The sequence below is a fragment of the Bubalus kerabau genome, chromosome 13, assembly GCF_029407905.1.
Source record: "Bubalus kerabau isolate K-KA32 ecotype Philippines breed swamp buffalo chromosome 13, PCC_UOA_SB_1v2, whole genome shotgun sequence".
Taxonomy (NCBI): domain Eukaryota; kingdom Metazoa; phylum Chordata; class Mammalia; order Artiodactyla; family Bovidae; genus Bubalus; species Bubalus kerabau.
In genome coordinates this window covers 40,247,759-40,275,401 of record NC_073636.1, presented here as the reverse complement: position 1 = coordinate 40,275,401, position 27,643 = coordinate 40,247,759, and the positions used below count along the sequence as shown (strand labels likewise).

At 45.1% G+C, this 27,643-nt stretch overlaps 1 protein-coding gene across 1 annotated transcript in view; it reads left to right on the top strand.

The window, feature by feature from the left end:
- Positions 1-27,643, top strand: part of RALGAPA2 (Ral GTPase activating protein catalytic subunit alpha 2) — a 261,082-nt gene that overhangs the window by 180,646 nt on the left and 52,793 nt on the right. Inside the window, 4 exon segments of the mRNA XM_055544102.1 lie at positions 606-729; positions 2,694-2,849; positions 8,997-9,155; positions 20,712-20,839. Coding sequence (XP_055400077.1) covers positions 606-729; positions 2,694-2,849; positions 8,997-9,155; positions 20,712-20,839 — 567 coding nt within the window.

Sequence of the window (27,643 nt, the reverse complement as noted above, 5' to 3'; positions counted from 1 at the left end):
TTCCCAGGCACCCTCAGATCAGTCAGAGCCCAGGGTGGGTACAGCCCCTCACAAAGATGGTACCTAAATGTGTCCTGCTTCGAAGAAGTAGTTTTCATTTCTCAAGTAGTCTTGGCCTGTGTTACAGTCCCAATTAGGGAGCTCCCCAGTTTCCTTATCTAAAGGTGTGGGAAGTGAAATATGCATGGTCACATGGATCTGTCCACCACTGATATCTATCTGAAAGGCTCAGTATTTTTTTTTTTTTTACCAAAGCTAGAGAGAGTTTGTCAAACCATGCACTCTTACATGCTGTTCACACACCACACATCTAAGAGGTGGTCTCAGGAGCCAGACTGCCTCGTCTCAGCTCCTGACCTCCCGTTTGCGGTGTCACGTGCTGTGCCTCCTTTCAACTGTCTCTACCAGGAGGTGGTGACAAGACCTGTCTTCTTAGAGCGCCTGCAAGGATAGATGAGATCGCGTGCTGAGCCTTCTTGGAACAGTGCCTGATCCCTCATAAGTTCTTGGTAAACGTCAGCTGTATAGCAGACGTATATGTGGCAGCAATAAAACCAAACTTTATACATAAGAATTCTAACTCCTTCCAACCTAAAAATTCACAGCCGTGAAACGCACAAAATCGCAGTGTTTTACATTGCCGAAGGTCAAGAAGACAAGTGTTCGATCCTTTCCAATGAAAGGGGAAGCCAAGCGTATGAAGACTTTGTTGCTGGACTTGGATGGGAGGTAATTAATTTCATCTAGGAGGTGTTTGCCCATCAGCACTATCTAAGGATGTATGTAAGCTAGATGTTGATGGTATGCATTTTTACATTCATATATAGTGTGGGTAGAGTTCTGAAGTTGAAGGGTGTATAGAATTTGACCTCTTGTGGTAGTCTTTTTTCATACTTTATACATAAACTTTTGTTCCCCCTTAACTTTCCTCTTAATATTGTTTCATTTGCTTTTTATGTGAATTGAATAGTCAGATTGGCTCTCCCAACTGTAGACAGTGTGTAGTAAGAGAAGACAGACATGGGCAAGGAAGCAATGACTTTGGTCCCTGTATGGAAATTGGAGAAGAAATCAATGACTTATGGGTGAAAAATGAAGAGTTGGATGAAGTCAAAAGTTGACTTGATAGTAGCTGTGATGGTTTTGCTACCAACTTGTTTCCTTCAGGTAGACCCCAGGTGGTTGATATTTTAAAATTTTGCTTTTTCTTGGCTAAATGATTTTCTGACGGAAAGATATCCATACATTTATACACACACACACACATACACATATACATCTCCAGAACATATTCTAAAAGAATCCAGAATAGTTAAAATAGAAATTAACATATCTGAAATAATTTTCTTACTTTTCATTACTTTTGTTTTGGTTTCTTGATCATCTGTGCTGCGGGGAGCTCACTGGGTGGCTAAGTGAGACTTACCTCTGAGAGCTGAGCATTTAGCAAAGGGGCTGATAAGGAGATGAAGACAGGACAAGAGCATATCAAGGTCAAGACCACGTACTTTCTTGTCAAGAAGATCTTAGTCTGAAAGAGTTATTACACTTTCAGTAAACTGTTCTTCTTACTAATAAAATGATTTCTTACTTGTCATGGAATATATGTAGTATTTAACTCACATTTCTAAACTAAGCATTTCTTAACTATCATTTTAAGAAAAGACTATAAGATTAATTCAGTGCATATATTGATTGTCTTTGGCACAGAAGAAGTCCTTCTGTTTATTTTTTTTTTCAGTTGTGTTACCACAGGTGCTTTACTGAAGGAATAGAAGTTTATGAAAAGTAAAAACAAAATATTTAAAGATAATCTAAGTACTAAGAAGAGAATATTCACACCTTAGCCTTAAAAAGAATTATGAGTCAGAGACTTTGGGCAGCTGTATAAATTGAACAACCCTTTTGAAAGGCAGTTCAGGAGTGGCTATTAAATTTGGGAACATTTGTGCCCTTTGACCTGAAAGACTGCTTTGAATGCTCCTTCTGGTTTGACCACACCAGGACTGTTGGAGAAAGCAGAAATGCCACAAATCCATCAACAAGGGAGCTCTGTGGATGTCTCTACATACAGACATATTTATGTGTTGGGGGAATAAAGTTAAAGAAATATGCATCAAACCTTTGCTAGTGGTTTTTTTTAAGTAGGTAGGATTTTGGAGCCCTTTCATTGTTAATTTTTTTATCTTTTAAAAAAAATTTTATTGGCGTATACTTGATTTATAATGTTGTGTTAGCTTCAGGTATACAGCACAGTGAATTAGTGGCTTCTCAGGTGCCGCTGTGCAGGAGACTTGAGAGACGTGAGTTCGATCCCTGGGTTGGGAAGATCTCCTGGAGAAAGACATGGCAACCCACGCCAGTATTGTTGCCTGGAGAATCACATGGACAGAGGAGCCTGGAGGGCTATAGTCCATGGGGTTGCAAAGAGTTGAACATGACTGAAGCGACTTAGCATGCACGCACATGCATACACATATCCACTCTTTTTAGATTCTTTTCCCACAGACTATTGAGTTAATGTTTATTTAATATTTAATTTCATCTAACTTTGTATTACAATTGTTTATAAGCAGAAAGTTATAAAAATGAAAATACTTAGATTAAAAAAAAGTTAACAAGCACATTCCCGCTTAGTGAATAAGAACAGCTCCTGTTTGGTCCTCACTCTTTTCCCTTGTGACCTGCATCAGGTGGACCTGTCAACCCACTGTGGGTTCATGGGCGGGCTTCAGCGCAATGGCAGCACGGGCCAGACCGCCCCCTACTACGCTACCTCGACTGTGGAAGTCATCTTCCACGTCTCAACTCGGATGCCGTCAGACTCAGACGACTCGCTCACCAAAAAGGTAAGGAGCCTCCTTGGGGACCACGCTTGGCTGTCCTGGGACAGAGCAAAGTCCGTGATGTGTCACACACATGGAGACTGGCTTCCTCTGGACACAGCCCTGGGGTCACTCTCCTCAAGCTACCATTGTCATTAATCTGAAACAGCCTGCTTGGCACAAACTAGACAAAGATAACAGGAAAATTGGTCAGTCGTATAAGTCTTAAATCCTGGGATGAAGATGAAGGAAGCATCTTCGATGTTGTTAACTTTGGATCTTCTCTCCCGTGACTATTAACTGAGAGAAAGTTATGCTGTTGACCTCTCGGGCTGGCCAAGCTCATCTGACGTAAGGACCCTCTACGGCTGGGGTTGGAGAAGGCTGGTGCCCCCCAGGGCTGCCAGAGGGGGTCGCGTGGCAGACCATCTGCAAAATGGCTAGTGCAGGTGGGCTGCTGCCCATGGCCCCAACTCCTGTTCTCCATCAGCATGGGGCCTGCAGGCAGTTTTCTCTCGAGTTCAGAGGAGACCTCCATCCTCCAGCTGGGAGTCAGCATTCCAGGGCCCCCCACCCCGTGCATTCTAACCTGCAGGCTGAACACCTCAGCTGACCAGCAGGAAGTGAGGGGGCCCCTAAGAGAAGAGGACATTTTACTCTGGGGAGGAAGCCTAGAAATCTAACCCCTGTCTGTGTTTCCAGATTAGAACAACTGGGCCTCACATGCTGGTGCCAGGGGCTGAGCCCGGAACCCCCTCTTGACAGCCCTCTCTTCCAACAAGGATCCCAGGAACTGAGGCAGCCCCTGGAGGGTGGAAAGCAGACCATTCTGATGCTAAGACTGGCAGTTCAGTGTTGTGTCAGGTGGCAGGGGAGTATCTATAGCCAGGGTTCCAAGTGTGTAGTCATTCCCTTCGTCAGCCAGTTCCCTCGGTTTTCCCATCTATTAAATGGGATTAAAAACACAGTTCATGTCCCAGGGTTGCTGGGCAGTGGGTGGGCAACGCCTGCAAAATTGCTGAGCACCAGGCTGGTACCCAGCAGCCCTCATCCTTGCCCACTGGTTGGATGGACTCTTCTTCCTGGCCCGTTAGGTGGGTGATTGATACTGGCCTGCGGGCTTCATTCTACCTGCCTCATTTCTCTTCTCTGTGGTTTTGCTCTTTCATCACTGCAGCCATGGCCATCCGAACCACATACACAGTAGGTGGCCGTACTTATGGAACCTCAGTGGTAAGGTTAGGGCATGATCAGACTCCTCCCACAGTGACCAGGGGACCTCAGTGGTCAGATCAGGGTATGATCAGACTCCTCCCACAGTGACCAGGGGTCTTGGATGTGCAGAGCATGACTGACTTTCCTTCAGTGGCCACATACTGGCTCCTCAGAGCCTAGGGAGCTGCCTCCACATCTTAGGTTTTGGTGGTGGTGGTGTTCTTAGTGGAAGAGACCCTGCCCACAGAGATGTGATCTCAGATTACCCGGACCCTAGGCAAGATTCTCAGGCATGCTCAGTCACTAAGTCCAGTCCGACTCTGCAACCCCATGGACTGTAGCCCACCAGGCTCCTCTGTCCATGGGATTCTCTAGGCAGGAATATTGGAATGGGTTGCCATGCCCTCCTCCAGGGGATCTTCCTGACCCAGGGATCGAACCCACATCCCCTGCTTGGCAGGCAGATTCTTTACCACTGAGCCACCTGGGAAGCCTCAGGCAAGACCCACACATCATTTTTTTATTACCATGTAAATCGCTGCTACTCTGCAAGTGCGTCACCATAGTCAATGATTTTCTTATTTATGACTGAAAACTGTTTTGTTACAAGATTGCTATATATTTTAAACTTTTAAAAGAATTATTTCCTAAGTAGGATTGCCTTTTTTTTTTTTTGAGAAAAGACAGTGTTTTCTTGATAAAAACACCCTGTTATAAATCCTTTACCGAGGCTTGGCTGGGCTGTAAGGTTCCCTACTGTAATCAGGCAAACACAGCTGATCCCTTTTGCTGCTCCAAGATTTAGCATCGTTAGTGACAAACTCTCTCTATCAGGACGTCTCACAGCTCAACCAGAAATCAGTCACAAGAACAGCGGCCCCACAGTTCCTCGTCTCATTCCGACTGAATTGTCCCTAACAGCTTAAAAATGAGCTGCAGAATTCTAAAGTGATTCATGCTCTCCTCTGCCCCCGTCACGGGGCCACTTTTTCAACCCTGCAATCTGGTGGCAACCCCATACTGAACTCTTGATCCTTCACCGCAGAAATTCGTTAGCTCCAGCCCGATTAGATTTTTCACAGCTAATCTAACTGCTGTAGGGGTTTGCAGAGTGGGGACAGAGCTGTGCTATTGGATTTGTCCAATTCATTTGACTCCAGGACTATAATTGCACTTATGTCTTACAAGGCTTTTATAGCCCGAGGCTGGCCAGCGCATAAAAAACAAATTGGCAGTGATACAGGACGAGTGGAGGGGATGAAAGGCCCACATTATCAGTCTCCAGGCAGCACTGCTCTGGCAGGAAGTTTCCTGGTTAATTTACAAATAAAACTTAGATTTTAGGATGGGCACACTGTCGGCCGAACAATGGGGATGTCAGGGCTGCCTGTTACTTAGTAAAAGTAGCAGCCGGGCCCACTGAGGAGCAGGAATTCTTCAATCAAACAGACGACTCCTTCTGGAGCCAGCTGGCGACGTAATGCAATTAGTCGGGAAAGGAGGTCAGCCCATTAGGTGTGTACCAGGGCCAGTGTCAGCAGTGGGCGCCGCCTGGCAGCAGCGGGCAGAGGGGCCCCGGCAGAGGGTCTGCACAGCCCTGTCAGGGTGAGAAGTGGCAGGACAGGCACTGATTTCTGAAGGCTCAGGCCCCGAGCGTTTGTCGAGCCTCTTGTGCAGTTGAAGCAGTAGCTGGCGTGAAGGATGGCTCGTGCAGACGACACACCACTCCCATCAGCTTGACTCATGGGCTTGAGTTTCTCCCTAGAGGGCCCGTCATTGGAATTCTCCAAAACTCACATAGTGACGTCTCTGTAATGAAACCCCCTTTAGATGGAGTAGCGCTTTGAAGCTTTTGGGGTACTCCTGGGTATTCTGACGTGGTTGACAGTCTGGCCGGGTGACTCTTACTTGCACTTCCTTCCCATGTCCTCGTCATGGACGGAAGAGGGTGTGTCCTTGCTCTTCACTCCCGATGTATCTGCAACCGGTTCCATGGCCTCAGCTCTAAATTCTGCGCGTTGGCGAATTAATCTGGGACTTGTGCAAAGGTCTGAGGCAAGTGACAATGACGGCAGCTTTCAGACGGTGAACCTGGTGTCATGACCACTTGCAGTGTCACCACGCCAGAAGTGTGGACCTGGTCCTGTGACCTCATCCTTCTTGGTCCATCCTGAGGATACAGTTGTAAACAGAATTGGGAAAAAATTGTAAAAAAAAGTTGTAAACAGAAGCAAAAAAAAATTTTTTTTTTGATGTGGACCATTTTTAAAGTCTTTATTTGTTACAATATTGCATCTGCTTTTGCTTTGTTTTTTTTTTTTTTTTTTTTTTGGCCGTGGGGTATGTGGGATCTTAGTTGCCCAACCAGGGATCGAACCTACACCTCCTGCACTGGAAAGAGGGCGGCTTCACCATTGGACCGTCAGGGAAGTTCCAGGAGACTTCCGTGGGTTATGTGATCAAGTTACCTAATTTAGAAAAGGGAGGTTAACTGCAAAAATTTCAATCCTCACTGTATCACCTCAGAGCTGATGCCTTGAGACTCACGAGTCTGGACAGGGAGCTGTCGCAGGTTCTGGGGTGCCAACCTTTGGTGGGATGGCCATGCAGAAAGGCTGTTCAATGGGTGTGTTGGTCCCATTCAGAAGCGTGTGCCAACCCTGCAGTGAGGGGCACAAAACTACCCAGAAAGTTGTCTCTCTCTATGGGGTGAGCAGGGCAGATGTGTGCCCCCGGGCAGCCCCTGCCCTCAGTTACCTTCTCCTGCTCTAAATTCCTCCCAAAGTTTCCATCTGAAACCACTCTGATTTCCCTCAAAAACATGCCTTTATTGTGCCGCTGGTGACCCACTGCTACATTTTGACTCCAAAAGAGTAAATTTTAGGAGTGCGTCATGAACTCCTTGCATGTTTTATTGAAAGGGAAAAAGAAAGGAAAATGGATATTTAGAAGTAGAGAGATGCCTAGTGTTACTATGAAAACCCAGGGTCTTTTTTTAAAACTATTTACATAAGGGATCAGCCTCAACTTTTGCCTGCTACCCTTCTAGTCTTTATATGTAAGAGAGGAGGAGAAGGAAAAACTTATGTGCTGGGTTATTTTACATTTAGCAAGTTGTGGATGTCATTGAATTTTTCCACACCCATCACGCCTCGTGTTAAGCACTCGCAGTAAAGTGTATGTCCCAGAGCCCAGGTTCAGACGCAGCTGAATCAAGTGCCTCACGTGGGGGCCGCCCGAGCTGGAACCTCACCTCACTGTAGGTGCAAAGGTACAGTGGTCCCCAGAGGTATGACAGAGGGAGGAAGAAGCAGGCATTGCAGGAAACCAGCCTCCCTTATGACCTCGTGAACAGAAGGGAGGCCTGCTGGGGTGACCTCGGGTTTTCCCCTTGTGGTCAGAGAGTCTATAAAGAAATTGCATTTATATTAGCGTGTTTTAAATACACGGTATTTGAGAACATCCTTTTTTATCCTGTAAGACAAAATGCTTGATTTGACACGACATCTCTATTTTATTAAGAGCCTCTGAATTTAGTTCTTCTCAGGGCTCACCTGTTAAATAAGTTCGCAAGCAAGGCAGGCTATGTCACGGGCATAGGCGGGTGTGCGGGGGCGAGGATTCACATTCTCACTAGGCATCCTAGGGTCTCACCAGCCAGTCCCTATGGGTTTAGGACTTCAATTTCAGCCAGCATTTTAGCTTTTATAACTGAGTTTGCTTGACTCACAGCCAGGCCTGCCCCCAGGAACTCACTTGCACTCCTCCAGCCCCAGACGCACAGTCACTGTGCAGGAACTCCGGGGAGGGTGTTCTTGCATTGGACCAAGCTGTGCCCTGATGGATGCTCAGAGGGTCCCTTCCGTGAAGGCGCCAGAAGCCCTCCCCAGAAAGGCCAGGAGTCTCTGACTCGTCAGCTTTGGACCGCATGGCCTCTTGTGTATAAATGGGAGGGCTAGGGGAGTTGCGCTGTCACAGAGCTGTTGCCCTGGGGCGCAGCCTAGATGGCCATGGGTAATGGAGGTGCGTGGATTACAAGCCCCCGCCCAGCTTCCACGCTGCCTCTGCACCTGTGGTGGGGGGTGTGGGGCTCGCCTTCCTGAGCCCCCTCGCCTCCTTGTTAGACTACGTAAAGGGGATCTCAGAGCGTTAGTGGAAAGATAGAACAAAATGTACGTGTGAACAGACTTTTCTCTGCAGTAAGGCACTCTTTCAAAGCTAGGTACTAGTGCTTCATATTAGTTTCTTATTAAATTTAAGTAACCCTAGTTATTGGAGAAGGAAATGGCAACCCACTCTAGTGTTCTTGCCTGGAGAATCCCAGGGATGGGGGAGCCTGGTGGGCTGCTGTCTATGGGGTCGCACAGAGTCAGACACAACTGAAGCGACTTAGCAGCAGCAGCAACCCTAGTTTCTTAGACAAAGGTAATATTATATATACTTTTTCTTAAAGGTTTGTCCTAAATCTGGTTTTTATACATTTGGTAATGATTGTGTTATAATGGCTTCTATTCTCTTATATGCATCTTATTTTCTTAATCATCATCGAATAAAGAGCCTTATGAAGCTCTTTTGTAATATGGAATAAAAGATTCATACTGTCCATTGTGTAGAAACACACTCAGCCACATAAAGCATCAGGCTTTGCTGCAGGAATAAAATTAAATTTTTAACAAATCCTGGAAAAGGTCCTGTCCCCATGCAGCCACATGTACCTGTGATGCTTACATGCCTCTCTTGGTTCCAATGTGTTTTGTGGAAGGCGAGCTGTGTGTTTTGTTTTGTTCGTGCATTTGTGCTTTTTAAAAAACCCTCATTAGAAGGCATCAGTGTTGTAGCCTTTTTCGGTGGTGAATTATTTTTGCCTCTGAGTATAATAATTCAATTTGTAAGCCGCGACCCTTCATAAAGTGCTGTGATCACTCTGATTAATAAGGAGCCAATTTGCCGTTGCAGCTCCGTCACTTGGGGAATGACGAAGTCCACATCGTCTGGTCCGAGCACTCCAGGGACTACCGCAGCGGGATCATCCCCACCGCCTTCGGAGACGTTTCAATCATCATCTACCCCATGAAGAATCACATGTTCTTTATTGCGATAACCAAGAAACCCGAGGTATGTTTTCACCACACTCTTCTTGTGACTTGTTCAGCGGTTTACCATATGATTCCCTGTTACTGAAAAACAGTGTTAATCGATATGTTAAAGGGGCCACTTGACACGTACATGAATTACACGTGCTGTATGGGAATTAAATATGAATTGGGGTTTTTCAAACATTCTTTCGTCAGGAGCACAGAATTCTGTATTTTATTGCTGAGATTCTTTGAAAATTATATTGTAAAGACAGTATGGTTTTTTAAATGTTTTTCATGTTTAAGACTTTGTAATATAAAGAAATGATTGAAAGTCTGGGGTATCTTGATTAATAATAATAAGATCTGAATGAGCCCTATGTCACATCCAGCATTTTACGGGTGACTGTGGGTAGAGGATCCAGCCTTGCCTCTGCCGCTGCTAACGGGGGTCAGTCCTAAAGGATCTTGGAAAAGTCCTAAAGAGCCGGGCCCCCCTGAGGCTCAGTCTATGTCGGGGCTCTAAAGATGGATGCCTCTTCCCACCCGATCGGTTCAGCTGGGTATCCATCATGGGAACGGCCAGAACCGTTCGGCGTCCTGAGCACAGGACCTAGATTGGCTTCTGTTCCCGCCCTTGTCCTGCCTTTAGTGGTGATTTAACAGCGCTCTGTACGGTGACTTGATTTTGTTTGGGAATTATTAATCCAAGGTGGGCTTTGTAGTCTTTTCGGTAAACCTCTAGTGTATTGTCTCTCCTCAAGGGAATGACACGTGCCTCAGCTTGATACTAAGTACAACCTTCATTTCCGTTTCAAATTGTCCTCCTGCAGGAGCTAAAAGTTACTCTTCTAAATATACTCTTTTTCAGTTTAAAAATAAGAGGCAAAACTTTCCTGGGATTTATAACTTAAAAGTGTTCAAGTTGTGAAGATTAAATGAGCTACGAAATGAAAGGTGTTTAAATCAGTGCCTGGTCCAGAGGAAAAAGCTATTTAAGAGTTGATAATGATGATAATAATAATAGGTTTTATTATTATTGCTATTATTGTTTTTTGTTATAGTTACTACCATGAAAATAGAATAAATAATGACTGCAGGACAACTCCTAAACTCAGAAAAGTCCCCACTCTGGCTGGTGAGGAGCCTGACATAAAGAGAACCCTCTTTTCTTTTCAAGGAGTGGAGATGCCAAAAGTTTTTCATATTAAATATTTGTGTGATCTTTGGTCCAAGTCTCTGTGTGTGAAGTGTTCAGTTTTGTATAAGAAAATGGCTCTTACTGCTAATAACATTTGCGTGTGTCCAAGAACATTAATTTAAAAAATTAAACTGAAAATTTTAATATTAGACAACTGATAAATTTAGTATCCTGTGGCTTTCCAAACTGGCAAATGTGTTTCTTTAATATTTAGTATGGATTAACTGGCTCTATTAGTTCATTTTCAACATGGCCCTCTAAAATGTCACTTAATGTCTTAAAAATGTCACCTTTATTTTTAGAGCAAATTAAGAATATAAAAGATTTCAGTTCACTTTATAGTGTCAAAATGATTTTTAAAAAGTATGATAGTGCATGAAAACAAATATTATCATACCTTTTAAAATTTCTTTTAAAAAATATGTAAGTTTTATAAATTTGGCCATAAATTCTGACAAGATGAATCGAGCAAATCGCTTTCTTAATATTTCAGTTCAAAAGGCCTAAAGGAAAGAAGAGAATAATGGCCAACTGGAAATTTAGTGCTATCCCCACATTTAAAGGACAAACCATTACAATGTAATAAAATTAATCCAGACATTTCCAGGGCAAGTGTGGCTGACCTTTTGTTCGCCAACCACTGACCTCAGGGTGAATGCGAGAGGCTTGTGGAGGGAAAGTCTGTTTGTTTGGCTTCGGTCCCTGGTATTTAAATTGCATTCCCTAATCAAATGAAAAGGCTGTCCTCTCTATCAGGTTACAGAATCCATGGCAACATTTGGCCTTTTATATCCATAATGTTAGCCTTTTTGTTTGCATCTAAGTAGAGACACCTGGAGCAATGTTAACATTAACCGATTTAGCATTAATAGCTTCATTATATAAGAATTTCTGATCAGATAGCTGTTACTTTTGTTATATTGCTTCAGCTTGTATTGTTGTCATTTTTTATCTCCCTGCTTGGCAACCGGGCAATGATTTGCAAATTTTTTTTGTCTTGATTAATTAAGCAATATAATTATCAGTAACCACGATGCAGTCTTTGCTCAACAAAGCTTCTGAGAGAAAACAATGGTAAGTCTGTTAGTATGAATGCATTCCACGTGTCCCAGATGCATGAGGATATTACAGACAATGAGGGGAAAGGCCGCCTGGGAGCGGGGACAAAGGGTGTCAGGCAGGCCCGACACACTACACATACCGCCAGGGACGCTCTGTGGGCTCCCGGGGACACAGACGCCTCGTTAGATTACAGCTAGTCAGCAGAGATTAATTCTCAGCCATTTGGTGCAATAATTTACCCATTCCTCAGTCTTTTAACCAGCATGCCTTACCACGGAAGGGGAGGCTTTGTGCTCGAAAGGTTTATTTAACCTTGCCCACTTTTAGGGATTGCCACCAAAATCAATATCTTTGCTAAGAAATTGTCATGACGCGGCTGCTCAAAGTTAAGAACAAGGACGTGTACAACTTTCCACAGTGACCACATCGGAGCATCTGTGGAGGACTTGTATCTTTCATCTGAACTTGGTGTGACTGTGTTCTGAGTACGCTGTACTGGCCTCCGGGTAGCCATACTTCCCTAAGAATAATTTTAATCCTTTTTGTTTTTTTTTAGGAGGGAAAAAGAAAAAAGAAAAAAAAAAATCTCATCAGTACACAAAAGTCCTGCTCACTGGACAGAGTCATGCATATTCAAATTGTACTTTCATTCACTGGGCCTCATTAGTGGCCTGTGTAATAACGCGGGGCTGTTTGTAATACAAGCTCACAGACAGCACTGCTTCCAAGGCCTTTGAAATTGAACATATTTCGCTTTTTCATCCATACACCTCCCTTAAATATACAAATTATGTGCCTGGCAGAACCCGCCTTGCCTTCATAATACAGCCTCTACAAAACAGTAGGTTGCAGGAGCGTAGCTGTGCTCACGGGAGGCAGGGATCTGAGAGGGTCTACTCCCTTCTCGAGCTTTTCATCCAACTTTAAAACATATAAATTTACTGAAAAATCAGTATGCTTACCAACATATTGGGTTGGCCAAATAGTTCGCTCAGGTTTTCCCATACTGTGGACATCGCCTCTTTAGTCACAGAAAACAAATATGCTATTGCCAGACTTGTGGTGGTGTTTTTTTTTTTTTTTTCTAAGTTGGTGGTCAGGGAAGACATACACCAGGGGCAGAATGTGAGATTTACAGGGTTTGTTAAAACACTCAATTTGTCCCGCAGGAAAGTGGTTCATAAAACCTCCTGCAGCAGGGGGATACCGTGCTACTTTGTTTCTTCCAGTGGCTGGAAACAACAGGGGAACTCAGAACATTATGGGTGCTCATTTGCTTGTATGAATTTGTGAAGGTATGTTTTACCATTTTTGCTGTTTCTCTCCAAGGTCCTTAGTGATTGGCTGGTGACTCTGACCAAAGGGTAGATGAGCCGAAGCAGCCTTGACCAGGAGTAGTTTAGGACAAGAGAAGGCTTTGAGGAAGGGTCCTTTTTGTCACCCCAAGCAGATTGTCCATTTTGTAAATGCAAACCACATTGGCGTTCTCCAGGATCTCCTTACTTGGCCCTGGTAGATATGGGGTTGGGACGAAAATATGATGATTCAATCGTTTCTGAGAAGCACAGGCAGGGGTGGGTAACAGGATAGGAGCTGGGACCCCAAAGTTCCAGTCCTTGTGCTTCCGCTGCAAGGGTGTCCTGGGCAAGTCTCTCAACATCTTTGGACCTTAGCTTCCTCAGTTGTAACACTGAGGTTGGGGAGCATCCATCTTCCATGGATTCTAAGCACCCCTTTAAGAGGAGAGGCCCCTGTTGGAAGCTCCTGTTCCTAGATGCCCGTCCTTTCCCTAAGTTGCCCTGAGGCTGCTGTTGTAGTTTGTGGCTCCCCTGCAGGCTCAGCAGCTATTGTGTGTGTGTGTGTGTGTGTGTGTCTCCTAGAAGACAGCTAACCCAGGACCTTCACGGGGAGCAAGTTACGTACTCGGGATGCTGGTTAGGGCCCATGCACCAGAAGCCACAGGAGCATTTGCACATGTGGGATCCTGAGTAACCAATGCTGGCACCCGTTTCTGGAAGGAAATCTTTTCCTAGGGTGACTTTATTGTAAAGGGGATGTGTTTGACTACAACATGGTTGTGTAAATTTCTTCTTGTTTCAAATGTGCAGTTTGAATATTTCAAATATTTCTTAAACATTTCTCTCAACCCCAGCCAAATGTCCTTTTTGAGATTAAGTCATACATTTTCAAATAATTTGGGGACATTCTCAAGGAAGGTGAGTTGCTTATTTTTGAATATGTAAAGAATTATTTGTTTTGAAAAGATAATTAAAGATACTGAACAACTAGAATTCACTAAATATGTTATTAAATGGATAACTGCAATATGTTCTGGTTTGGTAATTTATTATTATTGTTGTTGGGAGGTTTTTAGGTGGAGGAATGACACTGGGAACTTTGAAAAGGCAGCTGTCATTTGCAGATGTTACATCAAAATCAGATTCTTCTCTAGTTCATTGCCACTCCTAATTAGAGGAATTCCCTGGATAGAAGGATCTATATTATTCCTTTTGTCCAGTTTTGAAAGACTGTCTGAGTCACCCAAAAACTGCTGCCAAAGAATTATAAGGAACATTTATTTATTTATAAGATAAGCTTCAGTACAGATGGAAAAAAAAAATCTATGGCCTATTATTAACTCCTAGCTCCTGTTTTATCTTTCACAACAATTTAGCTATTAAGAATTCCCTCTCAATTGATCTTCCCCAAAAGTTGCATTGTTTTCCCTTTTTTCAACTGGTCTTTGATATTTACATCTTCCCACCTTTGTCTTCTCCTCCTCCTTTGGCGAGAGTCAGCCTGTGTAAATGTGAGAGCAGCCGCTGGAAGAGCCTGCTGTGTGTCAGAAAGTGGGCAGTTTTCATCCTCTGCCCCAGCTGACTTAAGCAGGAAGGGCCTTTCTCTCTGACCGCTCAGCATGCACCCATGTGCCTGCTGAAGCTCCTGCGTGTGGTTGCATGTGCCCTCAGCTAAATCTGGGCAAGGCAGGCCGGGATGCTAGGAGCATAGGGAACATCTCCATGAGCAGGACACAGGCCCACTGCCCCTAGGACTAGACGTGCACTTTCTGTGCTGTACTTGAAGTTCATTAGTTGATTGTTTGTTGTGGTTGGATTTTTATTGTTTAGTTAGCTTCATGATTTTTTTTTTTAATCACAGCTCCATCTCACTGATTACTGGATTCTTTTTAAGGTTAGGGCTGGGACCTTATGACAGATCTGTAGAACACTTCTCCCCCACACCTCATCACAACATCAGCTGGGCTTTTGTATAGTAATGGGAAGCATCCAAAAGAGCCGCACATCTGAGACCGTATCCGCAAAATCCCTAGGGAAGCTCACACACAATAGGGAAGTCGAAAACAGAGGCATCCGAGCAAGTTTTAGAGTCTGATGCCTTCGTCTATGGCTTCAGCAAACCATAAACACAGCAGTCATAAACACTGGCTAACTACTAGCCAGACGAACATCAAGTCTTATACTAATCGTCTGTTTATTTCAGTTTCTTTTATCTGGCGTATCATGTAAATCAATCTCAACAACAACAACAAAAATCACAAGGCATCCCAAAAGGCAAAAAAAAAACACCAAGAAACCCGCAGTTTGAAGAGACAGAACAAGCATCAAAAGCAGATTCAGATATGGCAAAGATTTTAAATGATCAGATCAGGAATTTAAAAGAATATGCTAAAGGCTCTAAAGATGGACAACATGCAAGAAGAGATGAATAATGGAAGCAGAGAGATGCAAACTCCAGGAAAGAATTAAAAGGAAATGCTAGAAATCAAAAGCACAGTTGCAGAAATGAAGAATGTCTTTAATAGCTTAATCAGTGAATGGAATGAGTGAAGAAAGGAACTGAGAGCTTGAAAATATGTTAGTAGAAATATCAAAACTGAAATGCCAAGGGGGAAAAGGATTACAAAAACTGAACAGGATTCAAGATCTGCAGGATAATTAAAAAGGGTGCGTGCATGCCTAGTTGCTCAGTCGTGTCCAACTCTGCGACTCCATGGACTGTAGCCCACCAGGCTCCTCTGTCCATGGAATTTTCTAGGCAAGAATACTGGAGTGAGTTGCCATTTCCTATTCCAGGGGATCTTCCCAATCTAGGGATCAATCCCGCATCTCTTGTGTCTCCTGCATTGGCAGGCAGATTCTTTACCACTGAGCCACCTGGAAAGCCCCAGTTACAAAGGGTAATATACACCTAGTGTGGGAATACCAGAAGAGAAAGGACAGAAGAAATATTTGAAGTAGGTAACATAAATACATTTTTATATTACATGTATTTTAGTGGCTCAGTTAGTAAAGACTCTGTCTGCAATGCAGAAGACCTAGGTTTGATCCCTGGGTTGGGAAGATCCCCTGGAGAAGGGAATGGCAACCCACTCCAGTATTCTTGCTTAGAGAATTCCATGGAACAGAGAAGCCTGGCGGGCTACAGTCCTGGGGATCACAGAGAATTGAACACGACTGAGTAACTCTCCCTTCACTTACAATATGTGAAAAATTTCCAAATTGAAGACAGATACCAAACCACAGATCCAGGAAGCACAGATAGCACCAAGGAGCATAAGTACGAAAGCATCTACACCCAGATGTGTCACATTCAGACTACATGTTGTAGACAGAATGTTTGTGTCCCTCACATCCCAGAATTCATGTTTTGAAATCTAACCACTAGTGTAATGGTATTTAGGGGTAGGGGTAAAGGTGATTAGGTCATAAGAGTGGGGCCCTTGGGAATGGTATTGGTGGCCTTTTGGAAGAGGACCCGAGAGCCTCCTTACCACTTCTTGCATGTGACGACACAGAGACAAAACAGCCATCCATCTATTAGCCATCCGATTCAGACTTTCCAGCCTCCAGAATTGTGAGAGTTTATAGGCCACCCAGTCAACGGTTGGAGAAGGAAATGGCAACCCACTCCATTGTTCTTGCCTGGAAAATCCCAGGGACGGGGGAGCCTGGCGGGCTGCCTGTCTATGGGGTCACACAGAGTCGGACACGACTGAAGTGACTTAGCAGCAGCAGTCTACAGTACTTTGTTAAAGCAGCCCAAAGAGACAAAAATCAAAAATAACAGGAAGATCTTAAAAGAAGCCAGAGGACAAAAATAAGTCTATAGGCTCCAGCCTAGGAATTACATTGAACTTCTAGCCAGAAATCATGCAAGTTAGAAGCAAGTGGAGTAAAATATTTCAAGTGTTGAAAGAAAAAAAAACACCCACCAACATAGAATTCTGTATTCTTCAGAAATGAAAGAAGAAATACTTTCTCAGACAAATAGATCAGATCAGTCGCTTAGTTGTGTCCTACTCTTTGCGACCCCATGAATCGCAGCACGCCAGGCCTCCCTGTCCATCACCAACTCCCAGAGTTCACTCAGACTCACGCCCATCGAGTCAATGATGCCATCCAGCCATCTCATCCTCTGTCGTCCCCTTCTCCTCTTGCCCCGAATCCCTCCCAGCATCAGAGTCTTTTCCAATGAGTCAACTCTTCGAATGAGGTGGCCAAAGTACTGGAGTTTCAGCTTTAGCATCATTCCTTCCAAAGAAATTCCAGGGCTGATCTCCTTCACAATGGACTGGTTGGATCTCCTTGCAGTCCAAGGGACTCTCAAGAGTCTTCTCCAACACCACAGTTCAAAAGCATCAATTCTTTGGCGCTCAGCCTTCTTCACAGTCCAACTCTCACATCCATACATGACCACTGGAAAAACCATAGCCTTGACTAGACAGATCTTTGTTGGCAAAGTAATGTCTCTGCTTTTGAATATGCTATCTAGGTTGGTCATAACTTTCCTTCCAAGGAGTAAGCGTCTTTTAATTTCATGGCTGCAGTCACCATCTGTAGTGATTTTGGAGCCCAGAAAAATAAAGTCTGACACTGTTTCCACTGTTTCCCCATCTATTTCCCATGAAGTGATGGGACCGGATGCCATGATCTTCGTTTTCTGAATGTTGAGCTTTAAGCCAACTTTTTCACTCTCCACTTTCACTTTCATCAAGAGGCTTTTTAGTTCGTCTTCACTTTCTGCCATAAGGGTGGTGTCATCTGCATATCTGAGGTTATTGATATTTCTCCCGGCAATCTTGATTCCAGCTTGTGTTTCTTCCAGTCCAGCATTTCTCATGATGTACTCTGCATAAACGTTAAGTAAGCAGGGTGACAATATACAGCCTTGACGTACTCCTTTTCCTATTTGGAACCAGTCTGTTGTTCCATGTCCAGTTCTAACTGTTGCTTCCTGACCTGCATACAAATTTCTCAGGAGGCAGATCGGGTGGTCTGGTATTCCCATCTCTTTCAGGATTTTCCACAGTTTATTGTGATCCACACGGTCAAAGCCTTTGGCATAGTCAATAAAGCAGAAATGGATGCTTTTCTGGAACTCTCTTGCTTTTTCCATGATCCAGCGGATGTTGGCAATTTGATCTCTGGTTCCTCTGCCTTTTCTAAAACCAGCTTGAACATCAGGAAGTTCACGGTTCACATATGCCTGAAGCCTGGCTTGGAGAATTTTGAGCATTACTTTACTAGCGTGTGAGATGAGTGCAATTGTGCGGTAGTTTGAGCATTCTTTGGCATAGAAGTCAGGCAATTTGTAACTAGTAGACCTGCCTTATAAGAAATGTTGCAATAAATTCATCAAAAAAGAAGGAAAATTATATGGATCAGAAACACAGATCTAGTTTAGAAAGAAAGAGCTTTAGAGAGGAACAAATGAAATCTTTTATTGTTTATATTGATTGATTGATTGCACTGGGTCTTAGTTGCTGCAAACGGACTTTGTCTAGTTGCAGTGAGTGAGGCGTATTCTCTAATAATGGTATTCGGACCTCTCATTGCAGTGGTTTCTCTTGTTGTGGAGCACGGGCTCTAGAGCTCTTTCTCAGTAGTTGTGGCAAACGGGTTTAGTAAGGGAAGCCCTTGCTCATGTGCAGAAGCCCCCGAGAGGGCCCGGCCTTTCTGTGTACCAACATCCCTGGAGCCTACAGTCCTGTGAATAACCACAGAGGTGCCTGCTTTCCCTTTTGACCTCTCATTTTGGCCCTTGGTTATTTCCAGTCTGGCACTTGATCCTCTCATTGTTCATGATAACTTTTCTTGATAGTTTTAATTATCAAGGGGGGATGGGTATTCATGAAATGCCCTCAAATACGTCCGTTCTCCTCAGTTTGTAGGCAGGATTTAGGGTGAAGCCAGTGGTATTCATAGTGGTAAGTCTCCAGGGCCGGTCCCGTCCATCAGTGCTGAGGCAGTTCTGACCTCAGGGTAACGAGCCAGCTTCTCGGGGGGAATGTCACGGAAAACCAACTCTCGCTGGTCCCCGATCCCTGGTGTCTCCCCACATGCCCTTTCCACCATGTGTAGAAGCTTTCCTCTCCTGTGTTTTCTTCCTGATGTCTTGCTGCTGCTGCTGCTGCTAAGTTGCTTCCATCGTGTCCGACTCTGTGCGACCCTAGAGACGGCAGCCCACCAGGCTCCCCCGTCCCTGGGATTCTCCAGGCAAGAACACTGGAATGGGATGCCATTTCCTTCTCCAATGCATGAAAGTGAAAAGTGAAAGTGAAGTCTCTCAGTCGTGTCCGACTCTTCATAACCCCATGGACTGCAGCCTACCAGGCTCCTCCATCCATGGGATTTTCCAGGCAAGAGTACTGGAGTGGGTTGCCATTGCCTTCTCCATCCTGACGTCTTATTCTAACATTATTTTGTAACTTAACAAAGTTCCTTTCACAGAGACTGTGATCATGGTTGCCATTACTCTTCACAGGCGCCCCCTTTACCCCCATCTTTTTGCAGTGCTCTATCCCTGCCCCCACCCCGAGTATACAAACATGCATCCTACCCTGTCTGACTTGGGCATTTAGGTTCCTGATCACTTCATTTGCAAAGATCATCTCCAAGTTAGGTCAGCTCCAACCAGACTGAAGCTTCCTCACTGTTGCTGAAACACACCAATTCCGCCCCCCACCCAGGGCATCATGCGTGCTGCTGCTCTGCGTGGAATGCTCTCCTATCAGCCATCCTCATACACTGGAGGTCAGCCCGCCCTCCCTCGTGCCCCTGGCCGTGTGAACTCTAACTGAAGGACTCTCCCCTAGAGAGTTCTATTGCTCTTCCCTGCCTTCTGCTTCACCTTAGCACTTTACTACCTGTGTGTGTGTGTGTGCTAAGTTGCTTCAGTCATGTGTGACTCTTTGCAACCCCATGGACAGTAGCCCTCCAGGCTCCTCTGTCCATGGGATTCTGCAGGCAAGAGTATTGGAGTGGGTTGCCATACCCTCCAGGGGATCTTCCTGACCCAGGGATCAAACTCGTGTCTCTTACATCTCCTGCATTGGCAGGTGGGTTCTTTTCCACTAGTGCCACCTCGGAAGCCCACTTTAATGCTTAACATATTACATATTTGATGTCTTTATACTGTTTTTTCCTCCAAAACCTCCAATAAGTTCTAAGCTCAATGAAATCAGGAATTTTTTTCTTTATATTCACTGCTGTGTCCCAAGTCAATAGGACAGTATCTGTCAGATAATAAATATTTTTTGAACAAATGAGTAAGTAAGTGATAAGAATAAATACAGGAATTATAAGGAAGACCCTATTCTTGACTTCATGGAGCTGACAGTCTCCATAGTAGTGAATTGAGTTGATGAAATTCAAATGGGGGGAAAATATTGAAAGAGAGAAAAAGAAATCCAAAAAAAGACAGGCACCCAAACCCTGGGTGGCACAGGTGTGAAGGAAAGCCAAGTCTCTGTTAAAGAATTAGAAGGAAATGTGAATGGTGTGATGTCTCTGAAATGGAGGGAAGAAGGTTCAAGAAGGAGGACCTTGTGGTTGTTAGCCGAGACAGTGTCATCTCCTTTAAGAGTCAACACACACTGGGATCCATGTGAAAATATTGCTAATTCTAAAATCAGTTTCAGAAGGTTGCCAGCCTGGGGGTGTACCATGAGGCCCGGCTGTGTGCTCTGGAGTATATCCACACGGTGGAAACGCTCAGAAAGAGCAATATCGCTTCCATAAATGACAGCTCAAGAAAGAAAGGAAGAACATGGTCACAATCTGTCATGAGAAGTTCAGCTGATAAGTTTGCAGGAGAGGAGCATCGTGGCACAACCTTGCTTGGCTTGATTCGGAAGCCCTGGACCTGGGTCCCCTACATCCAGCGCCCAGTCTGTGGGTGGCAGCGTGCGTGGTCCTGACAGATTTGAGATGTATCAAGCAGCTGTTCTCATGTCTTTGGTTCACCTTTTACTGTTTGTTTGTTTTAACATACTAAGTGTTCTTCTGGTTTTGTTCTGTTTTGCATTGACAGGTTCCGTTTTTTGGGCCTCTGTTTGATGGAGCAATCGTGAGTGGGAAGCTACTGCCAAGCCTTATCTGTGCCACCTGCATCAACGCCAGCCGGGCCGTCAAGTGCCTCATCCCCCTCTACCAGAGCTTGTATCTTTTTTAAGTTAAGTGTGTAACGTGTTAACCTTCCCAGCATCCAACTTCAGGCAAAGAGGTAAGTCTTAACAGCTGGGCACAAGAGGGGAGAAAGGATGTTTTTCAGTCTGGGTTGAAGTAAAACATCATACTTTTATATAATATAATTTTGTGCCACATCTAACTTAGGAAAAGTTGATTTTCATAATCAAGCCCCATACGTCTGTGCTGAGAACAGCACCCGTGATGAGATGCTCATTCTCCTGGGGTGTTTCTCCCCAGGTTCATTCTCCTCCCCCCTCCTCCTCGTCCCTGTTTGCTACAGTCCGTTGCATGTAAGTTGGGGTGCTGAAAAGATGCAGTGGCGTCACCCCAAGCACCTGCCAGAAGCAACCATGAAGGAAATGATGCTGATAAATCAGAGAACGTGACAGGTGCCACTGGAGAAGCACAAATGGTGTCCCAGGAGGTCAGGGGAAGGGGACATTGTGTCTGGTTGGGAGGATAGGAAGGGCACCCTCAACAGAGTTGTGCTTGAACTCACCAGTGACAGTGGCTAGAAATCCGTTAGTCATTTTCCCAAATCCTGAATACCTCCTTCTCTCATTTCTGATCTTCTTTCTAAAGACAGAAGAAATTTCACTAGTATGATTCTTTTTTTTTCCCTCCAACATTCGTTGGCCTGCTGTAATCTTTAAATTTAAATCTTAAATCTTTTGGAGCCAAGAACCATGAAAAGCAGCCATTTGATCAGGTTGGTGTTGGAGGTACCACATATTTAAAGCTTCATTTTACCCAGATGATAAGAAAATTAAGGCGACTTCATAAAATTGCTTCGAAACACATCTGACCTAACACAACTCTGGATCTCTCTGTTTCTAATTAGTATTGATAATGATTATAAGCATATTGTGTTTGACCTCTGTCTCTCTGCTTCTCCCAACCTTGCCATCAGTGACACGCTGCTGGAGGGTGGGGGCGAGGGGTGGGTGAGAAATACCACGTGTGAATAGATACAGTTCATGAAAAATACCTTTCATTAAAATCCTGGTCACTTCATTGACTGATATTCTGTCTTTAGATTAAGAAAAAAATACATATGCCATGTGGCAACTCGGAATTATCATAGAAATTAGTAGTAGAAAAGAGCTATTAGATCCCATCTGGTCCCTCCCCGGGGGGCTGGGGGGCATTATCCCCCTTGGCCTGCCCCCTCCCGATTTGTCCGGCCTGGGGTGGTGTTTCGGAGCAGGCGTTCTGTAACAGGGACCTCCACTGCACTCTGGACTTAATCTCACGGCTGGTGCCGATTCAGCCTTCTGCGGTGGAGTTTTTATTTCACAGGCTGTTAGAGAAAGGTTCTTGGCAGAAATGAGAAGGATCTTTTTAGCAATTGGCTTGTCGGGTTTGCATGATGAGCTGGACACTCATCAGTCAAGGACGTTGGGCCAAGGCAAGAAAAAGTCATTTGCAAACAGGAAGATTCCGTTTGCTAGAGGTCCATTGTGATTTTTGTCACGTCACCTTCTCCACTTATGGAGCTGCTCATTACAAAAGCCACGCTTTGTTGTGTTGTTGGACACTGCTTTCTCCAGTCGGAATTAATGCGGCTTCAGAATAATCAGGTTTAAGGGGAAACACTATTTTTAAAAGTTCAAAGGATAGGATTCAGCATCATTTTAAAAATTCTTCAAGCAGCCACACTGAACTGAAGTGGATGTGGGCTTAGGGCCACTGATGCTCACATGAGTGAGGAAGTGCTCTTTCCCCAAATTGCTCATAAAATAGCTAGGTGGACATCTCAGAGGATGGCTTAGCATGGAAGTTAGCAAAGAGAAAGTAATAAACTTATTATGTTGATCATTATAAAATGTTAAACATTTTTCTTTTGCCTTACACCTTGAGAAGATTTAATTAATGCAATTCAAATAAATTATTTAACACATTATCAGTAATCTTTATAGAGATATAATCAACAGGGAAAGCTTTGCAATCACTTAACTACTCTATTCTCTAATTTCTGCCTGCAAAAGAGGTAGTATTCAGGTCAAAAACCAAAAGGTATAAGAAGAAGAAAAGTTAAGAAAAGTAGGAAAAAATAAGAGAAAAGTGGGGGTGTTTGTATTTTTGTTCTTTAAAAAATTACTAATTTTTAAATTTTTAAATATTTATAGATATCTGCCTAGGCTAATAATGAACTGCTCCTTTAACACTATGTTACAGCGTCCTGGCGCTCTCATTCACGTGCTTTAACAAAAATCTAACCTAGTTGCTGTCACCGCTAGTCTGGAATCCACTGCTTCACTGACATAAGCCTTAGGTTTGAAGTTTAAAAAACACCAAATAACCAAACACATCCTAATCGTGGGTGTCTCCTTGCATGGGTGTCTCCAGTCAGTCCCTGTGGGCTCAGAATCTGCCCAGCCCAGAGCTGGGGTTTGGGGTCCAGAGGGGAGCAGGCAGGTGTAGTCCTTGCCCCGTGCTGCCTGGAGGAGACAGGCAAACTAACCAAGTTCGAAGGCAGCCAGGGAGTGGGGCTGAGATGCCAAGGAGAGAGCCGTAGGCTGAGCTGGAGGGTTGTGAGGGGCACTGTCCCCAGGTGGCAGGACTGGGTCCTAGGACAGAGGACACCAGAGCAAACGGAGGGACTCACAGTGTTCTTGAGTGGTCATCTAAGGCTCTTTAGGATTGTATGCATGGTCAAGTCCAGCGGGGTCCTGGTGACAGACACAGGAGTGAGCTTCCAGCAGAGATGGTCTTCTGAGTAGGACCAAGGAGCTGAGGGAATCCTAACTCTCTCACTTCATGGCCACCTTGGAGATTCAGATCCTAGTACAGCATCAGGGTCGCCTGATGCCAGGGAAAGAGGTAGGGGGGAGTTTGTAGGGTCCACCACCCCAGCCCCTCAAACCCTCCCAAGGGCTTAGAAGGTCATTAATGCCTTGGATATCTGTGAAACCCGGGCTTACTATGTAACCCAGGTCCCAGTACAGAATGAAAATGTGGGCCCCTTACTTAAAAAGCAGAGAAAGTGCTTTCAAAGAGGCTAAAATATAAAGCATTTTCCATTCTCTGGCAGTTTTTCTCTAACTTGTCATGGTGTTTTTTAATTTGCTATTTAACATCATTTTAGGTAAAGGAATATTAAAAATTTAGATGATTAGCATTACTTTTTCATTCTTTATATTGTGCAATATCAGTTTAGTATGCAAAACATAAAAGCATCTAACTCAGGTATGGAACCACTGGAATTACCCAGTTCATATTTCATAACTTGTACATAGATGCCAAGACTGGAAACACTGCACAAAAGAAACTTATCTGGTTTTACTTCACTCTCCCTATGTACTAAACTTACCTTCAGTTTACAGACGAGTCAGGACTGACTAGAAAAGGAACCATGGGCACCATTTTCCCCTTTCCCTCTGTGTCATCATTTTTAGAGGAAATTGTTGCCTAACACAAGGAAGTAACACAACTCAGGACACATAGGGTTCCTTGGTGGTTTGTGTTTGTTAGGATAGGCTTGTTTCTCTCAGAGTGAGTTCTGGTTCAGATGGGGAGCCTGTCTTCCCCAGGGAGTCAGCCCCCACCCCAGCTAGTGACCAGTGCTCAACTCAAATATGTCCACTGGGATTCAGTTCTGGGTGATATTTAACCAGAAGTAGAAATATGGGCAGTTCTGTATCAATTTTGTTCAGTAATATCCGAGAAAAAGGGATTCCTTGGTAGCTTAGCTAGTAAAGAATCCACCTGCAATGCAGGAGACCCCGATTTGATTCTTGGATCAGGAAGATTCCCTGGAGAAGGGATAGGCTACCCATTCCAGTACTCTTGGGTTTCCCTGGTGGCTCAGGCAGTAAAGAATCCATCTGCAATGCAGAAAACCTGGGTTTGATCCCTGGGTTGGGAAGATTCCCTGGAGGAGGGCATGTCAACCCACTCCAGTGTTCTTACCTGGAAAAAGAGAGGAGCCTGGAGGGCTGTGGTCCCTCAGGTCATAAAGAGTCTGACACAACTGAGTGACTAAGCACAGCACAGTATTCTAAAAGATATAACAGTTGTTACTAAACTGAGGACTGGGAGCATTGTTGGAATGAATGTGCCTTTTGGAGATCTTTTCTGAGCAATAAACCCAGCTTAGACTCAACATTAGAGGAGTTCCTGTCTGGGGTACCCTGTTATATGCTAAGCAATCAAACAGTCGCAATTGTGTTGAAGGCTCGTAGGAGACTGAAAAATAGCACTGTCTTACAGGATTCCCCCAAAGAATGTGAATTCGGCAGGGATGTGTTTGGCAAAGCACCTTCAGTGATGTCTCATCCTGGCCCCCCAGCCTCCCAGGTTTCTGGTCACTTCCTCCGTGGTCCTTTGTCCTGCAGCCACTGTCCTGCTGAGAGATGTGGGCCGGCTCACCAGTCTTCTGCTTTTCCCGTCCCCCGTGGGCCATCAGGGGGCCCAGACCTGCGCCTGGAGGGCTGTGGAGAGGACCTGCCACGTGTCTTATTTACAGGTTCTGGGCCAGCTCGAGATTCCCAAACCAGACTGCAGTTAACTCAGGTTTCTGGAAGCGTCAGGCCAGGGCGTCTCTGCTCCTGCTCAGAGAACTCATGTTAGGAGAGGCTGCACACAGCAGGCAGTGGGCCTGCTAGGAGGGGGTCTCCCTGAACCACACAGACGGTGGCCTCTTAAAGTACACGTCCCCCTCTGGGAGCATGGTCTCAATGGCATCCCCCGCTCTCCCCCATGGCTCTGTCAGTGTTGATGGGGACACCTATCATGTTGGCCCTCCTTCACCAGTGAAGTTTAGCATCATTTTCCATCAGCAGGGAGACTTGATGATTTCAGAGCATCTCTTTTTAGACTGCTAACTTCTTCCTATTGTTGCTCAGTCGTGTTCTCAATTTACGCACTTTCAGAAATGGCCCCTCTTCCTAAAGCTGTAACCATTCTGTTTCCTTCCCTCGCCCCCGGGACCTCTGTTCTCTCCCTCAGAAGACCTTTACGCCCCTCCATTTGTCTTCACACACTTGAGAGTAGCGCAGGAAGAGGAGGCAGACGGTGCCAGGTGGTGCGGGGCCAGTGACACATTTGTCAACATGGTCTGGGTTCTGCCATGCGCCAGGCACTGTCCTAGCTGCTGAGAACAGGAATACGAATAAATATTCCAAGCGAGGGCACAGCATCTGCTTTGGACCACACTCCAAGAGAATGTATCACGTTTGAAGCCCACAGATGCTTCCGTCCAGCAGAGTGCAGGACAGACGGACACACACACACACACATTCACGTGCACACACACGCATGCACACACACGTCTGGAAGGACAGAGGTGATAAAGGCGTTGCAGGGGTAACAGGAGGGGCTCTGAAAAGACCTGAGGGTCTGGTCTGCGGCAGGGGAAGACGGGGCGCCTCCCTCAGGCAGGTGGCCTGCTAGATGTGAGGGGTGTGGAGGGTGATGGGAAGAGGATCAAGGCCAGACCGCTTGGAGCATCCCCTTGAAGAGAAGATTTGGGAAGAATGGGGGACTGAGAAAGATGGGTGGAGGAAAAGGAGAGAGCAGTTTCCCAGGAGAGCAAGGAGGAGGGGAGTGAAGGGTCACCTTGGCAGGCAGGCAAGCAGAATCCATATCCCTGAGGGGTTCAGCCTCAGCACCAAGGCCCCAGCCTTCACCTGGAGAACTGGGAGAAACAGGAACCTAGAGCTTAACCGCTTCAGGGAAGAGAAACACGTGTCAGATAATGGCAGCACCGCTAGGAGAGGAGACACTCCTGGCTGGGGTCAGAGTGCCCAGGATGGAGCACGCTTGGGGTGAGGGGTCACAGTCCATCGGTGGGGGGTGGGGGCGAGGAGGTGAGGCATGCACAGTGTTTTTCTAGTCCACCTGCTGAGCTGCCTGAAAGCAAAGTAGAGCTGCAATAGGGACTTCAGCTGCTTGACAACCACTCCAGAGTACATTCTACTAAGGGCAGCAAGCATTTGATAAATTTATTTATGTTTGGCCACACTGGGTCTTCGTGGCTTCACAGGCTTTGTCTGGCTATGGTGTGCTGGCTTCTCATGGCAGTGGCTTCTCTTGCTGCAGAGCATGAGCTCTAGGATGTGTGGGCTTAAAAATAGTTGGGGCACGTGGGCTTAGCTGCTCAATGGCAATCGGAATCTTCCCAGACTAGGGATCAAACCCGAGTCCCCTGCATTGGCAGGTGGATTCTTAACCACTGGACTACCAGGGAAGTCCGCATTTGACAAATTGCTGGCCAACACACCCTCTTTCAGAAGACAGAGGAAGCAGACGCTGGGAGCTATATCTTGATGCATTCATTTGCTCAGCATCAGTGAAAGGCTGACTTGGATGTTATAGAAAGTAACGGTTTGTCCCAGAGTTTGTATAAGAATAACAGAATAAACCACAAGCAGACTTGTGCTCTGATACCTTGGAAGCACATTTCAAAAGGTAGAGATCAAGTGAGGAAATGGTATGTTTCCAGGGATGGCTTGAGGCTGTGGAGGGGAAAAGAAATGAGATTTGGTATTTTATTAGAAAATGAAAACTTTCTCTGAGAAAGAAAAAGGGGAGATGGGGTAGAGGGAGCCCCCATTGTAGCCACATGGCGTGGGGTCTGCGGAGCCTCCATTCTGAGGGTCGCTCTCCACGGTGTTCATGGGAGGTCTTCACCGTGAACCCCATCCCACCTGTCCACCAGCTTTTTCATCTAGGAGCTGGCAGAAGTGTCTTAGTGTATGAATGAAGACTCAAAGCACTGAGAACACAATAAGAAAAAAGAAAGAATTGGCCCCTGCCAGTAAGATCCATCCT